This window comes from Echinops telfairi, unplaced genomic scaffold, assembly GCF_000313985.2.
Source record: "Echinops telfairi isolate 266 unplaced genomic scaffold, ASM31398v2 ScPeMD7_7475;HRSCAF=8513, whole genome shotgun sequence".
In the NCBI taxonomy this organism is placed as follows: domain Eukaryota; kingdom Metazoa; phylum Chordata; class Mammalia; order Afrosoricida; family Tenrecidae; genus Echinops; species Echinops telfairi.
This window is the reverse complement of record NW_022111379.1, coordinates 26914744-26931236: the sequence shown is the minus strand read 5'-3', so window position 1 is coordinate 26931236 and position 16493 is coordinate 26914744. Positions and strand designations below refer to the sequence as shown.

The window sequence follows — 16493 nt, the reverse complement described above, 5'->3', positions numbered from 1 at the left end:
CAGATGGACACTGGGCCTCTACTCAAGTACTCCTTCAACTTTTCTTAATTTTAAACCATTCAATATTACCTTGTTCTGTGCAAACAACAGCTTCTTGATCCATTTACAAATTCTGCATGTACACACTGCAATGTTCTTTAATTCTTATTATTCTCAAGGCTATTTATAGTTTGTCATGATCCTTTGCATAGACAATGAAACAAAAACAAACATCTTTCTGAAATTTTCATCTTTAAGCCAAGATCCATGTGACATAAGCAATGATGTTCCCTTATTCTACATCCTCTTCTGAATGAGACCTGAATCTCTGGCAGCTCCCTATAATGTAAGGTTGCAACTGTTGTTGGATGATCTTCAGCAAAATTTTACTTGCATGTGATATCAATGATATTATTCTATAATTTGAGCACTCTGTTGGGTCACCTTTCTTTGGAATGTCTATAAACTGTTTTCCAGTCAGTTGGCTAAGAAGCTGTTTTGCAAATCTCCTGGCATAGATGAGTAAGTGCTTCCAGTGCTTCATAAACTTGTTGAAACATTTCAATTGCTATTACATCAATTCCTGGAGCCTTGTTTTTGGCTATTGTCTGAGTGACGCTTGAACTTTTCCCTTCAGTACCATTAGTTCTTGCTCATATGCTACCTCCTGAAATGGTGGAATGTCAACTAGTTCTTTTTGGTACAGTGACTCTGTATTCTTCCATCTTCTTTTGATGCTTCCTGCATCATTCAAACTGTTGTCTATAGAATCTTTCAATATTTCAACTCAATGTCTGAATTAAAAAAAAACAATTTTATTGGGGGTTCATACAACGCTTCTCACAATCCATATATCCATCCATTGTGGCAAGCACATTTGCACATTTGTTGCCATCATCATTCTCAAGACATCTGCTTTCCACTTGAGACCCTGGCATCAGCTCCTAATTTTTTCTCCTCCCTCCCTGCTCACCTTCATGTTCCTCATGAAACATTGATAATTTACAAGTCATTATTATTTTGTCATATCTTACACTGTCCAATGTCTCCCTTCACCCACTTTTCTGAATCTTACAGAATCTTTCAATATTTCAAGTCAATGTCTGAATTTTTTTTTAAAAAGTTCTTTCATATTAAGTTCTGCCGACTGTGGGTTTTTTATTTTTTTGGTTTTCTAACTATAGATCTTTGCACATTTCATTATAATACTTGACTTTTAGTCTTCTTGGGCTGCCCTTTGAAATTTTCTCAGGAATATATATATTTTTGCATTGAACACTAATGACAGAAGACTTTAAGAGCTGTGAGAGAACATCAAGCACATCATTTGTCAAGGAAGCAAAGGGTCATTAAAAAATAAGAAAGAAAGAAAAGATCAAAGTGGATATCAGAAGAGACTCTGAAACTTGCTCTTAATTATAGAATAGCTAAGGGATTTGGGAGAAATGATGAATTCTTTCTAGGAGGTTTAATGAATTCTAACCACTGCACAGGATCACAGTTACTTTAATTGTGCTATATTTTCTGTGAGGTAGGAGTCCTGGTGGTGTAGTGGTTTATGAGTTGGGCTGCTAACCTCAAGGTTGGCCATTTGAAACCACCAGCCACTCTTCGGGAGAAAGATGAGGTTTTCTACTCCCATAAATAGTTACAGTCTTGGAAACCCACAGGGGCAGTTCTCCCCTATCCTGTAAGGTTACTGTGAATTAACTTGAGGGCAAAGTTTGCTTTGTTACTGTTAACTGCCATCAATCAGCCCTGGCTCATGATGATCTCATGCACAACAGAATGTAATGCTTTTCAGTCCTGCATCATCCTCATAATCATTTGTGAATTGGACCATGTGATACACAATTTTCATGAACTAATTTTAGGAATTAGATTATAAGGCTTTTATCTTTTGTTTGTCTTAGTTTGAAAATCCCACTGAGATATCAACATCATAGCAACATGAAGGCCTCCACTGACAGGTGCGTAATGATTGCACATGAGATGAATTGGCGAGGAATCAAACCGACGTAAGGTGAGAATTTTATCACCGAACCACCAATATTTCATAATTATGCTTTATAATGACTGGTATTTCAGGTCTAGATTACGTAAAAATTCTTACTGGTAATGGTAAAAATAAAATACTCATTAAGATCATTTAAAAATTGCTTTACAAAAATGTTTAAATATGAGCTTGTTCCAAGAGATTAAGACAATTATTTTAATTTTACCAGCTGTCATTAGACAGCTCTCTGGAGAACTGTACTACTCAGACCAGGGTTCTTGCTGTCCTCCCCAGAGGTTTTTGATCCACCAGGTCTGGATGGACTCACTCAGAGATACAGAGATATTTAATGATCACATAATATCCATTAACTGATAGAAAGGTTCATATTTAGTCTTGGATTGTACATTTTTCCTCTGTTAAAATATCTTAAAACACCTATACTAATTACAGGGAACAATAAAATATATTAATCAATGTAGTAGATCAGTGGTTCTCAACCTGTGGGTCACAACCCCTTTGGGCATCAAATGACCCTTTCACAGGGGTCGCCCGATTTATAACAGTAGCAAGATGACAGTTATGAAGTAAGAACAAATACAATTGTATGGTTGGGGGTCATCACAACATGAGGAACTGTATTAAAGGGTTGCGGCATTAGGAAGGTTGAGAACCACTGCAGTAGACCCACCCACAACAACCATTTCAAAGTTTTGTCTTATGTCAGCACTTGGGGCATCAAAGTACAGCTCAATTGATGTGATTTGATAAGCAGATAAAGTGTAGGTAAACCATTGTTTGTTGATCTAAGGAGAATCAAAATGAAAGCTGTGAACGGCCAGAGGGATAGAAGAGTATCCAATGCTTGGGAAGTTTCTTTCTCAGTTGGAGTTACCGTGGCGCTGGCCCAGGTTCAGTGCTAGTGTCTGTGGCCTTGGCCATAACTTACGTGTGTTGATCTTCTGCAGGGAGATGTGCTTTTCTAGCTGCCTGCGCAGCTTCACCTCAGCGCCATATTTTCCCACAGTGCCGTTGTCAGCCAGGATGAAGTGCGTGTGTGAGTTGTTTAGCACAGAGAGCTTACTCAGAGGGTTAGCCATGGTCTGATACACTCGGGTGACCTGACAGACACGAACCACATAAATTAGAAAGGCAGGATTTAGATTAAGACTGACAGGGAAAGCAAGCAGAATATGTGTATACTCGTGAGGATTACTTTACATAATTTTAAAATATTTCCGTCTATTCTCATGTCTCTACCCTATCTTCAGAGGGTGGTTATCTAATCGTTAGAATAAAATTGAAAAAAATAAAATACTTTAGTTAATAACAGCCTAATATTTTAGATAATGACAACCCAATAATTGCACTTCTGGGCATTTGTCCCCAAGAAATAAAGACTATGTTTATACAAAAACCTATGCAAAAATGCTTATGGATGCTTTATTAATAAAAGTAAAAAACTAGAAACAACTCAAATATTTTCAACAGACACATATTTAAAAAACAGTAGTACATCCATGGAACACTACTAAAACTAAAAATTCTTAATACATGCAGTAACTTGGATATATTTTCAGAGAGTTATGGAGTGAAAAAGCTAATCTAAAAGGGTTATACTATGTTGTTTATTGCATTCAGTCCACAAGGACTTAAAGACTAGTCAAAAGGCTGTCTGGTCAAATCTACCCAGAGGTACTTGAAGATAGACCGGGCAATCTGTTTCTGATAAGTCACAGTCTGAAACCCTGTGGAGTTCTATTCTGCAATTATGAGCCAGCATGTGTTATATACTATCATATTCGATTTGTATAACACTATTGAAAGGACAAAGTTCTAGAAATGGAGAACAGAGTAATGGTTGCCCAAAATAATGGAGGAGGTGGTAGGGAAGTGGGCGTGGCTAAAAGAGACAATTTAGATGATGGAAATGTTCTGTGGCTTGACTACATCAATGTTAATACCCCAGTGGTGATATTGTACCATAATTTTGCAAGATGTTACATCTGTATAAACTAGGAAAAGAGGATCTCTCTGCAGTATTTTTTATAGCTTCATGCGAATCTACAGTTACCTTAAAATAAAGAGTTTAACTTTTAAAAAATTGCCAACGTCTGGAGAGAAGACACTTACATCCTTGCCAACCAGGTCTTCCTTATTTTCCACGATGCCCCATGGAGCAATCCCTATAGCACAGACTCGGCCTCTGGACTTGGAGGAGTGGTCTTTCAGGGCATCCCCTACATGGCTGATCACACCTGTGAGTTGTGATAAATCATGTATTGAGGTCTCTTCTACTCCCATCTAGAAATACAGTCTCAGAAATCCACAGGCGCAGTTCTCCTCTGTCCACAGGGTCGCTGTGAGTCAGAATCAACTCGATGGCAGTGTTTCTACTATCCATCATATCAGTAGTCACGACATCATCCCTGAGCCCCTATAATCCCTATGGAAAAAGACTGAGACCTAATGCTCTTCATCAGTAAAAGAAAGCACACCGAAAGCCTGAGCTCATAGTAAGTAGGAGTGCATTGGTCTCTAGAAAAGGGGAAATCACAACTAAACTCAAGACAATTGTGCAGAAATTTCCTTTAGAAGCTTCCAAGATCAAAAAAGGAGAAGTAACAAAAGTCCTTTTGGCTGTCTTTAGATATGTTTAGCTAAAATTGAAATCCATACTATGCCTCAATTTTGTGTACCATAAAATGGAAGGAGATTTTTGGAGAGACTCGGTGAATAAAATGTTTGTTCTGGGCTCACTAGTATACTGCTGCTTGAACATAAAATAACCAGAATAAAAAAAATTTCACTTTTATCATAAACATTATTAAATGCAATGGTTGTGGCATGTGGTCTCAATTATCAGGAAGCTTTTTTGGGACCCATAATGGGATCTGGGTACATAGACAAGTACTTACATAAAGGGAAAACTTGCTCTCACCAGTACTAACTCCCCCGGTGAAAATCCAGGCACCGGTGGTCATGGCTGCCTTGATCAGGCCTTTCCCAAAGATTTGCTTCAACTTGGGCTGCATCTCAAAGTTCTGAAGGCCTCCATGCACAGATATTAAGAGTTTGGGGAGTTCCAGCTGCCACTCTTTCACCATCAGATGAAGCAACGAGTCTGGTTTGGTGTCATAGGATACACGAATATACTGCAAAATAGCGTGTGATGTTAATCATCCCATTTACATGGTTTTCTTATGACACAAGGGAAAGAGATATTGTGCAGGTCCTAGCAAGAACCGTGTGGATATATGACAGTGAAGATTCGACAAATAAAAATGCAAAATGGCCAGTGACATTTGACTTTCAGAAGGTTTGTTTTGTTTTACTTTAACAGGTTTATTGGAGCTTCATCCACATGTCATATGATTCAATGATTCAGTCACATCAGGAAGAGCTGTACCATCATTACCACAGTCAAGTTTAGGGCATTTTCTTCTTCCTGATACTCATTGTTTTTTATGAAATTGGTTTTTAATAATTGTGGCAAAAATACACACAAGAGTTTTATGTAATTATGTTCCATTAAATATTTAGTATAAGACCTTTTATGTAATTATGTTCCATTAAATATTTAGTATAAGACCTTTATACTAAAAATATTTAGTATAAGACCTTTGGTCTTATACTAAAAATTATCTGGTTTTTAACCTGAAATTCAAATATAACTGATTGTCCTTTATTTTATGTGGCATAATCTTGAGAGAATAAATTTTAAAGCTGGCTCAGCTAGAACCACATCTCAAGAGATTAGATGAAGGTGTTGTTGGGTCACTGGCCAAATTAAATGGGTGGTGGAAACAAGAATAATGGATAGAACTCTGAACTTGATCTTCTATTTAAGTGGATAAAAAGGTTAATAGTCAGATGACTCTGTCTCTATGAATTGTTTATTGTGTCCATGTAGGGTGTTGTTTTAGAAGAAGGTATGCTTTAGTCTTTTGAACAAAATGGAATTTTATTTTAAAAATAATATTGGGCCAGTAGAATAAAATGAAACTGTGGAAATGACTGAGGCAATAACGCATTATTTAGAATTAGCTACAAGGGCCAATCATGCTTCTGTCAGATGACGCTCTGTTTATCTGAAAGACCTCTGCCAAGGGAGGCTGTGGACAAACCTCAGAAAGAAATCTTCCAGAATCTCCTCACTTCGCTAAGAAAGTCTCCAGGTCCATACATTATCAAATGCAGCCCAGAGTTTAACTCATCACTGGAACTGGCATGTTCTGCATGATTTGGTTGGAGCATGTTTTTTTGATTCAGAGCTTTGGTATAGATTGAAAGGACACAGTATGCTCTTTCAATGGCTTCCAGTTTCCAAAACACATGAGTAAAAATCAGGTGTGTAGATGTGTCTCTTGGCTTTCAAGTGAAATATGAAGAAAGATTGACTCTTGCCCCTGAAAGAAGACCCAAGTACCCACAGTCTGGGGATGTGTGATGCTTGCCTCTGACAAATGTCATAGCTTCAGTGGCATTTAATCTTACGGCCCCTTACCATGGCCTTATTGGAGTACCCGCCACCCTGGAATTCAAGGGTCCCGTATGAATCAGTTGGGTAGCTCTGGGTATGCTTGCTGACAGACCATTTTTCGCGCTGTTTGCTGTCCTCTCCATCTTTGCTGGGTATTAAACTTGGCAGAGGAGGAATATGCTGGTTGGTGAGCTGACCACAGCAACACCTGAAAACACAGGTAAAGCACAATCTTCTTTACCATCTACCCCCACACTCCTCTCACCAGCTAAGAGGCATATGAATCCTTCACATTTCAGCTTTATTGGGGCCAGAAATGCCAGATAATCGAGCATATCTGTAAGATCCATGTACTTAAACACATCGAATGATTATCCTTCATTACTAAATATATTTTAATTATTGACAGCATTAATATAGGTATTAATTCCTAAAAATACTATGAAATATACAGCCATACCATCACAACTGTTGATCTCCCATTAGAAAGTCAAAATTTTCTAATGTTTTAACATTGTTTTCTTTGTAAAACATTTCTCTACATTGTAGTAATATTGAAAGTATATTTCAAAAATATCAATTATTTATTTTTCTTCCTTTATATCATCACTTTCCCTAGCTGTTGTGATCTTGTGCTATAGTGTCTCCTCATGACTCAGCCATTCTCCTCATGACTCAGCCAACTTTTTGCACTCTGGCTGTGGATTCTCTTTCTAGTCTCTGAGGAAATTCCTTGGTCTTTGTAGAATTTCCTTTCCTAGCCAGCCCAGGTTTTATTGGTAATGCAGTTATTTTAGGCTACCCAATATTTGAGTGGACTTGACCCATGCAACACTTGGGAATGCTGTTGGAAGAAATGAGCTGTCACCTAGAGTGATGTCTTGACGCAGCTGGACACTAGGGGTAAGTGGCATAAGAAGCTATCAGAGAAGGATGGAGGTCACCCCTAGACTTAAGGGGACTCCACAGGAAGTCATACTCACCCGTGAACGAGTCCAAAGAGCCTGGATAGGGGTGGTGGAGCTAGAGAGTAAAGTCCTGGAGACAGAGTCTGCTTGGGAGTTAGGATGGTGTCTTTCCTGGATTATGTGGTGCATGCTTGTGGTGGCCCTTGCTGACCTTGTCTCCCCTGCAGTCAGCCTGTGACCTTCTGCTTTCATCTCTAGCTACTTTCTTGGTGGCACAGGTTTTCTGGCCCAGGCTAGAGGGGTATGAGTCCCCAATGCCTTCTGCTCCCTTTGCTACCCAGCCAGCTGCCTGTTCGTGGCACCATGGCTCTGGCAGGTCCTAAAGAGAAATGACAGGCAAGGTTCTGGATGCTTTTGAAATAAGGAGGAGCAAAATAAGGAGGAGAACTTAAGTTTAATAACCATGGAAATTGGTTATTATAATCAATTTTTATAACCACTGGCCTTCATGCAGGTGAGAGGGGAAGAACAGTTAGATATGAGAGCCTGAGTTTATGTGTCATATAAATGTGAACCAGCTAATCTCTAGGAATGTCCGTGCTCTCGCCTAGGCAGATTCATAGTGTGAATAAATCACATCCCCTCAACCTCGTCCCATAGCGCATGTCCTCAGAGATGAGAGGTTTCCTCTAAATGCATCTCTGACTCCTTGTTTGCTTCTGTTCAGCTGTCTGAATAAAAGTGTTTGGCATTTTGTGTAAAAATCACTTCCCTTAATAAAGTTATGTCTCGTTCATTTAACTATGCAGTTCTTTACTGTGATGGCAGTTCTTCCGTAATTATATTTTAATCACAGTCGAAGAGACCCAGAAGACTCCTGGACATCGGCAGCCATCATCATCGTGACCTCACTGGGACTAAGAGACTATGTGGGCCCACCTGGGTCTGCAAGTTCACATTCGAGGTGAATGGCATTTGTAGAGGAGCCTTCTAGCCCAAGCAATTCCCAGATAATAGCTTATATGGAGAGTAGGTTTGGACCATCCATGTTGACTTCTCTTCCTTCTCCTACAAACACACACTAGATGAATAGTTGTAGGGCAACTGGTGGACAAGTGCTGGTTCAGAAGTTTTAATTACAATTTCTAATTTACCTGTTGGGATCTTTAGAGCTGGGAACCACACAGACACATTCTTGTTTGCAAAAAGTTTTTTCTATCCAAGTTTTCTGACCCTGGAAGAGAAAAAAATGGTAATTAGACAGATACATTTCTAAGCCATCATCTGAATTTTCCCTGGTGGGGTAGTGCTTATGTATTGGGCTGCCAACTACAAGGCCAGGAGTTTGAAACCACCAGCTACTCCACAGGAGAAACACAAGGTTCTGCCCTCCTGTAAAGAATTACTGTCTCAGGAACCCACAGGAGCAGTTCTACCCCGTCCAAACTGATTCAATGGCAGTGAGTGAGTGAGCTGACATTAACAGGACGTTTACCTGCAACCTTGGAGTTATTGTTATTAGTTGTCAGCAACTCAACTCCTCTACATGGTGACTTTATGTACAATAGAACAAAACATTGCCTAATCCTCCACTATCCTCATGATCATTGGTAAGTAAGCTTCAGTTCGTTGTAGCTCTTGTATTCATTTCCAATGTAGCCATTCGCCTTTTATCACTGTGTTGAAGAATATCCAGTTGTCATACATAGGATTTTCACTTACTCATTTTCAGCAGTGGTCTTTCTTCCTAGCCTGTTTTAGGAGCTCCGCTGAAACCTGTCCACCATGGATGATCCTGTCAGGATTTGGAACACTGGAAGCATAACTTCTACGCTTTTCTGGTCATCACAAAACAAAACTGCCACAGAAGGACAAATTGAGAGACATTGGTATGGCCACTTCCCTTGGTTGATGGCAGTCTTGAAGGACCTTAGTTCTTATTCTTTTAAAGAGAAATGACTTGGGTTCAATATACCTCTGTAGACATGGTGCAGCTTCTTTCTTTAGCTGAGGGGCACTCTGCTTCTGTGGGTGCCCAACCCTTCACTTGATATTTGCCTTCTTCCATTCAGCGTGGTTGACAGAAACAACAGCAGCCACTTCTGAGCTTGGATATCCACCTTGGAGGCCCAGAAACCCAACAATCTCACAGGCCATTGATTTGTGGATAATAGCGCTAAGGTGACTTCTTTGTCGTGTTATAATCATTTCCGACTCTAAACTTCAGTTATTTTGGAAAATGACAAGAAGCAATTGCTGCTGAGTCCATTCGGAGTCACAGGGACCCACGTCTGTCAGAGGACTGTGCTCCATAGGGTTTCCGATGACTTGTGTTTAGGAAGTAGATCACAAGGCTTTCCGTTCTGAGGTACCCCTGATTGACTTGAACCTCCAATCTTTTGGTTAGCAGTGGAAATGTTGATAATCATTTGCACCACCCAAAAGGGCACCTTTTAAGGGGAAGGAAGAAAAGGGAATCCAAATAAGAAAATGTTGGTGCTGTCTTCAGAGCATTTCAAATGACTAGTGGGCCTTCTGCACACTGATTATTTCAGGAACGTGCATGTCATTCTTGCTGCCTCCAGCACCTTTCTTCCCATCCCCCCACCCACCCTGGGCAGATGCGGAGTGGGTGCCATCCCTTCCCTGCCAGGCTCTTTCCGTGACTCTTCAGGATTAGAATGAAGTTCTCCTGGAGCAGATGAACCATGAAATGGGAAGACCATAAGCCAGTGGAGGCAGAGGCAGATGAACCCAAGGTCAGCAGGCAATATGACCGGTTGATGAGCCAGATGCAAGATACAGACCAGCAAGAAGGGAAAGAAAGCTTCCCACAAAGAGTGCTTAAACAGGAGGAAGCTACACCCCAAGGAAACTTTCTTTCCATTGTAGCAGGACAGTGTCCTGAGAAAGGAGGCTGCGCTGCTCTTTAATTCCTTGCTGTTCTTGGCAGATGCCATCATGGGGTTGTTTATGTTATGAAAGATCACATCATGGGGGAGGCCTCGACTGCCAAACTTCAAGAATCCTGGCCCAGTCAAGTTGACACAAACCCTACTATCACACCCTCCCTTGAGTCTGTGAGTGGGGGCTTTGAAGGATTTCTTGGTCCCTTCATCCTCCCTCCTCCAAGCCTCATAAGTCTTTCCATTGCCATTTATTCTGCCTGCCAGTCCTACCTCAATGAGCTCTTCCTCACATCTAGCTGAATGGGCTTCATCTGCGTGAAGCCTTCCCTGGTAATGCTTGGGTGGCAGAAGCCCAAGGGGCGTGTGTCTGAAGGTCTCTCTGTTCTGCTCAGAGAAGCAGTTGTGCATGTACCTCTGCACCATTGGCTGGAGCACAATGGGCTCTTTGCAGATGTCCCATGGACAAAGGGATGCATGACTAGGTAGACAGACACTGAGTCCTTGTCCTAGACAAATTATGCTCACTGCATTAAAAATCTGCATTTGATCTTTGACATAATGAACCTCAAAGGAACCATTTGTTTGGTCTCTGCTTGCCACGCAAACTAAAGTCATTATCATTTAGAATGGAGGACAGAACTGTTGCCATGAACTCTTCCAGAGCGGCTGGAGGAGTAGAGGGTGTTTCTCAGTGGGAAGACAGGAAAGATGGAAACAATGCCTGCCCTTTGTACGGAAACAAGATTTTAGGTGAAATAATATTGAAATAGTCCTAAAAGAAAGAAGAAAAATGAGAGGATCCCTAAAATAGGAGGAAAGAGCCCTGGAGGCATAGTGGTGATGCTTGGCTGCTAACCACAAGGTCAGCAGTTTGAGCCACCAGCCACTCTGCAGGAGAAAGACAAGGCTTTCTACACCTGTAGAGTTACAGTCTTGGAAACTCACAGGGGCAGATATACTCTGTCTTATAGGATTGCTGTAAGTCAGAACTGACATGACGGCAGTGAGAAAATAGTAGGAAACATTTTCTAGAGGCGGCAAATGCCTCACGGCCAAACAACTGCTCTTTCAGAAAATCAAGATATAGGTGAACTAGACTCTACCTCAAACACACCTGTAAACTGAGCACTGAAGACTGCAATTCCATGGTGTTTGAAGAAGCAGAAAACAGCTATACATAGGGCACTGGACTGTCAGTAGGTGAATTAATATTCACTTACTGCTTCAATGCCCCATTGCTGGATTAAGATATGTATTGTTCTGACAAACCTGTGTCTGACATGGTCAGTGAATATTATTGTAAGTTTTCCTGACCACCAACTCCCATTGTTTGTGCAAATAATGTCCAGTAATGCAAGGATTTATTCTGTACAGGTGAATAATCTAGGTATTGAGATATGCAGTTAGCCGATACTAGTTCACTCTCCCTCTCTCAATAGTGTTTTAAAGTCAGTACCATAAGCTAATCAATGACACTATAAACAGAAGTTCCATATGCTCTAGGGAAATGATCGATAAGATTCTCTACCATAAACAAGGGTGTACGTAAGGTGAACCAGAGGCAGATAAAAAGAACAGATTCAAGAATAGATTTTGGGCTTGCACTAGCTTCAATCTAAGAACAATTAGTTCTTACAACATAGCCCTGCTTGATATTCACTCTCATGAAGGAAACACAGCAGATAAGGGTGCTATATAGCACGAGTGGTGAAGAAATTAGATGGTGCTGGGTTATCAGAGAGAATAGCATCTGGGGTCTTCAAGGTTTTATTTCCAAATAAGCCGTCATCTAAGTGACAAATCAACTAAGTCCCCATTGAAGAAGCACACCAACATCCGTGATTCAAAGATTGTCCAAAGGAGGGCAGAAGGCTATGGATGACAGTAGAAGCCCAAAAGACATTTGCAGGATCTACACCTCTGGTGGTTTCCCTCTAATCCTAATTGAGGGATGGGAATAACCTGGTTATCAGACAGATTATTGGAGAGATTATTAAAGAAGATTAAAATGATAAATTTTACTTGAGTGGTTAAAACCTTGTCACGTGATCTCCTGATACACTTTGAACTTGATCTAGTTTTTAATATTTTCTGGGTTTTTTTCATATTGGGGTTTATCTTTGTTGCATTTTGTTACTGTTGGTAGCCTTATTAATGCTTCGTTCTGTGTTTTCCTATGTATTTTGGTGACTTTATAGAGACGACAACTAGAATAAGGGTCCCTGGAGGGTAGGCTGAGGGAGGTGGAAAGGTAAGGGGGAGCTGATATCAAGGAGTTCAAGGAGGAAGAAAATGTTTGAACCTGATTTTGGTGCCATTTTACAACACTGCTTGATATGATTGAACTGTGGAGTGGTATGATGTCCAAATTAGCTCCTAATAAGTGGTTTGGAAAAAATAATAAAATAGCATCTCAAAAAATGTTTTTGTTTTTTTTTCAAAAAATGTTTTTAAAAGAAAATCAAGACAAATTTCCCTCCCACTGAGAGTTGAAGGGATGGTCCACCTCATCCCAAGAACCAGATACATTCTGAATCTCTGTTGTTTTATCAGTAAACGTCGATGGGCTTATTTGTCATTATTAAGTTATTGTGCATATAAATAATCTGCAGCCCGTATGTGGTTGTTGACATACACATGACAATATATGTGCCATTTGTTCGGGAATTCAGGGAGTTTTCACAACAAATAATGGTCTGATTCCCTAAAGATAAAAATAGCACACTTTGATTAATGTCTACAAATGTTTAAAAATTGTTTTTCTGCAGTAAGGGGTGTGTGGCAAAGATTTTGCCATTTTAGCCATCTGCAGTGTGCAGCTGAGTGGCATTGACTAGGTCTGAAGTATTCCGTGGTCATAACTATCATTCATTTCTAAGACTTCTGCGTTGCTGAATGAAAACAATCACCAAGAACAGTGGCTCCCTTCCTCCAGTCCTTGGTTAATGTTGTTGCTAGTTACTCCTGCTTAACGATGGCCACACACAGAAGGAAACAGGCTACTTCATGCTCCGTCCTATGCACCATGTGATCTGTGGGTATTTTATGGGCTGATTTTCCAAAGTAGAGTGCCTTTCTTTCTAGCTATCTTAGTCTGGAAGATCCTTTAAAAACTGTTCAGTATAATGGCAACAACGCATAAGCTTCTATAGACAGAGAAATAATGGCTATCCATGGAAGACAAGAATTCTATCACCGAGCCACCAGTGGCCTCCAAGTCCCTGGTAGCCACTAGTACATTTTAGTTTCTATGAACACAGAGAGAGAGATGACTTGGAATTGCATTTAGTCATCCTTTGCATACATGCTGAATTGGGGTCCAGTGATGGGGTGCCCCTGTAGAGGATTGTGTTGGCTGAGTGAGCTGGTGTGCTCAGAGTACTCTGATGTGAATGATAGTTCCTGCAAGACAGACAAAGCTTGAAATGATCTGATTAGGGCTTTGCTCTTAATGAGCCCATTTCCTCCAGCTCTGTAGACTCCTCATACCATAGTAATCTTACAAGTAAAATATCTAAATTGTGCTCTGATTTACTATTATTTTTTTATTTAAAAAATGGAGGTTGTGAGGAAATGGGTACTCATAGAACAGTGATTCTAGGCCTGTACATTGGTATACAATCCATGGAGGGAATTTGGCAGCAATAATATATCAAAATTAGAAGCATATAACTTTTGGCCCAGCAATTCCACTTCTAGGACTTTATTCTACAAATATATTGCGCACATCCTTATGATTACTTATTGTATTTTTGTGTGTGTGTGTGATTTGTAAAGACAGAAATCACCTACTGTCTGTCAGCAAAGCACTGTTCTCTGTCTTGGAACAGCCACTCATGTACTATTCTGCGGCTATTTTTTTTAAAGGTTACATTAAAAAAAAAAAGACACTTTCTTTTCTCAATAGGAGAAGGTCACTGTGACAGTTTTTTGTTTTGTTTTTCAATCATAGATGGGCTACCTAACATAGTGTAATCATCTCCATGATGGGACTTGCTGTGAGTGGCCAAACACTTGTTAAGAAGATTAGGGTTGAGTGGAAATTCCTTGCTCAAATCACAGCCCTGAAACGACTGAAAGGAGGTTTCCTCAGGGTGTGTCCTTCTTCCTTTATAAATAGATGCTGTAGAAAGCTTGCTTGCTTTTTGCTACCCTGTTTCCCCGTAAGACATCCCCCAAAATAAGACCTACTTACAGTTTTGCCTCTCACTGAAATATAAGGCATTCCCCTGAAAACAAGACCTCCCTGAAAATAAGTCCCCCTGAAGCTACCGTAACTCTGGACTCTGCACCATAGCAGCGGGCACCACTGCGCAGCTCACTGTCGGCCTTAGCGCAGCTGGAGCAGACAGGAAGTGTGAGGTCTCTTTTAATAAAACAATAAATGTGTACCATACTCTTCTTCATGGAAAAATAAGATATTCCCTGGAAATAAGACTTAGCGCATCTTTGGGAGCAAAACTTAATATAAGACACTGTCTTATTTTCAGGGAAACAGGGTGGATCTGGATCCTGCCTCAGGCTCACTGAGCTCCAGCTCTTTGGAGCGAGCCAGTGCTGTTGTTTAGGTGCCGTCGGTTGGCTCTGACTCATAGATAGCGTATGCACGGCAGAATGAGACATTGCCCAGCCCCGCACCATCCTCACAAGTGTCCCTGTGCCTCAGCCCATCGTTGCAGCCACAGCTCAGCCCATTTCCTTGAAGGCCTTCCTCTCCTCTGCCCCTCTACCCGACCTAACACAATGTCCTTCTCCAGGGACCGGTCTCTCCTGGCAACATGTCCAAAGTATGCAAGATGAAGTCTTGCCATCCTTGCCTCTAAGGAGCACTCTGGTCGTACTTCTTCCAAGACAGGTCAGTTTATCCTTCTAGCAGTCCGTGGGACTTTCAATACTCTTCTCCAGCACCACAAGTCAAATGCACCAACGGTCCTTCAGCCTTCTTTATTCCATGTCCAACTTTCAAATGCATATGAGACAATTGAAAATACCCTGGCCTCAGTTAGGTGCACCTTAGTCCTCAAAGGAACGTCCTTGCTTTTCAATAACTACCCTGAAGAGGTCTTGTGCAGGAGATTGATCCAGTACAACACATCTTTTGATCTCTTGACCGATCCTTCCATGAGCATTGATTGTGGATCCAAGCAAAACAAAATCCATAACAACTTCAACCTTTTCCCCATTTATCATGATGTTACTTATTGGTCTAGTTGTGAGGATTGTGGTCTTATTTACACTGAATTGCCATCCATACCGAAGCTGAAGTCCTTGCTTTTCATGAGCACGTGTTTCAAGTTCTTCTCACTTCAGCAAGCAAGGTTGTGTCATCTGTGTATCTCCGGTTGTTAATAAGCCTTCCTCTGATCTTGATGCCACATTCTTCTTCATATAATCCAATTTCTCTGATGATTTGCTCAGCATACAGATTGAATAAGCATAGTGAGAGGATACAACTCTGATACACACCTTTCCTGATTTTAAACCATGCAGTATTCCCTTGTTCTGTTCACACAACTGACTCTGGATCCTTGTACAAGCTATTAATGAACACCTTGAAGAGTTTCAGAATTTCCACTTTTCTCAGGGTTTTCCATAGTTTGTTATGAGACAACTGTGTGCCAGATATTGCCTCCTGATGCCGGGTGTCATCAGTGGCCTTCCACCTGATATGCCACCTGACCCACTGACCTTGGATTTGTCTCTGTAGCCTATAGTGTTCCTGGTGACCCTGGGTTCATCAGCCTCGAAAGCTACATGAGTCAGCTTAACATCTGACCCACAGACCTGAAACTGGCCTCTACAACTGTGTGAGTTGTAAACATAAATTTCTCTCTTCAAATACTTAAATAAGCATCACTGGTTTCACTTCTCTAGAGAACCCTGCCTACCACAATCATTAAGTTATGAAACCACCAGTTGCCAGAGTCCACTTCAACTCATAATTTCTCTGTGCATGTGTAATTACGGTCTATAGACTTTTCAATGGTTGAGATTTTTGGAAGTAGATTGGCAGGTCTTTCTGCTGAGGCATCTCAGGAGAGATTACAATCCCCAACCTTTGGGTTAGCAAAACCAAGCACATTAAACATTTGTCTGTCTCAGGAATTGCTCCCATAGCCAATGACTCCACTAATTTTTTATTTGTGAAACACTCATTCATCTATAGTATTTGTTGAGGATATTCTTTGTGCCAAATGCTGTACTGGGTACTGTGTGAA

At 40.7% G+C, this 16493-nt stretch overlaps 1 protein-coding gene across 1 annotated transcript in view; it reads right to left on the bottom strand.

Moving 5' to 3' along the window:
• The window catches only part of TRPM1 (transient receptor potential cation channel subfamily M member 1), a 166498-nt gene that overhangs the window by 108386 nt on the left and 41619 nt on the right, over positions 1-16493 (bottom strand). The window contains exons 2-6 of the mRNA XM_030884308.2: positions 8521-8600; positions 6483-6666; positions 4917-5130; positions 4109-4233; positions 2925-3096 (exon numbers count right to left, since the gene is read on the bottom strand). Coding sequence (XP_030740168.2) covers positions 2925-3096; positions 4109-4233; positions 4917-5130; positions 6483-6666; positions 8521-8600 — 775 coding nt within the window. The remainder of the gene's footprint in view (positions 1-2924; positions 3097-4108; positions 4234-4916; positions 5131-6482; positions 6667-8520; positions 8601-16493) is intronic.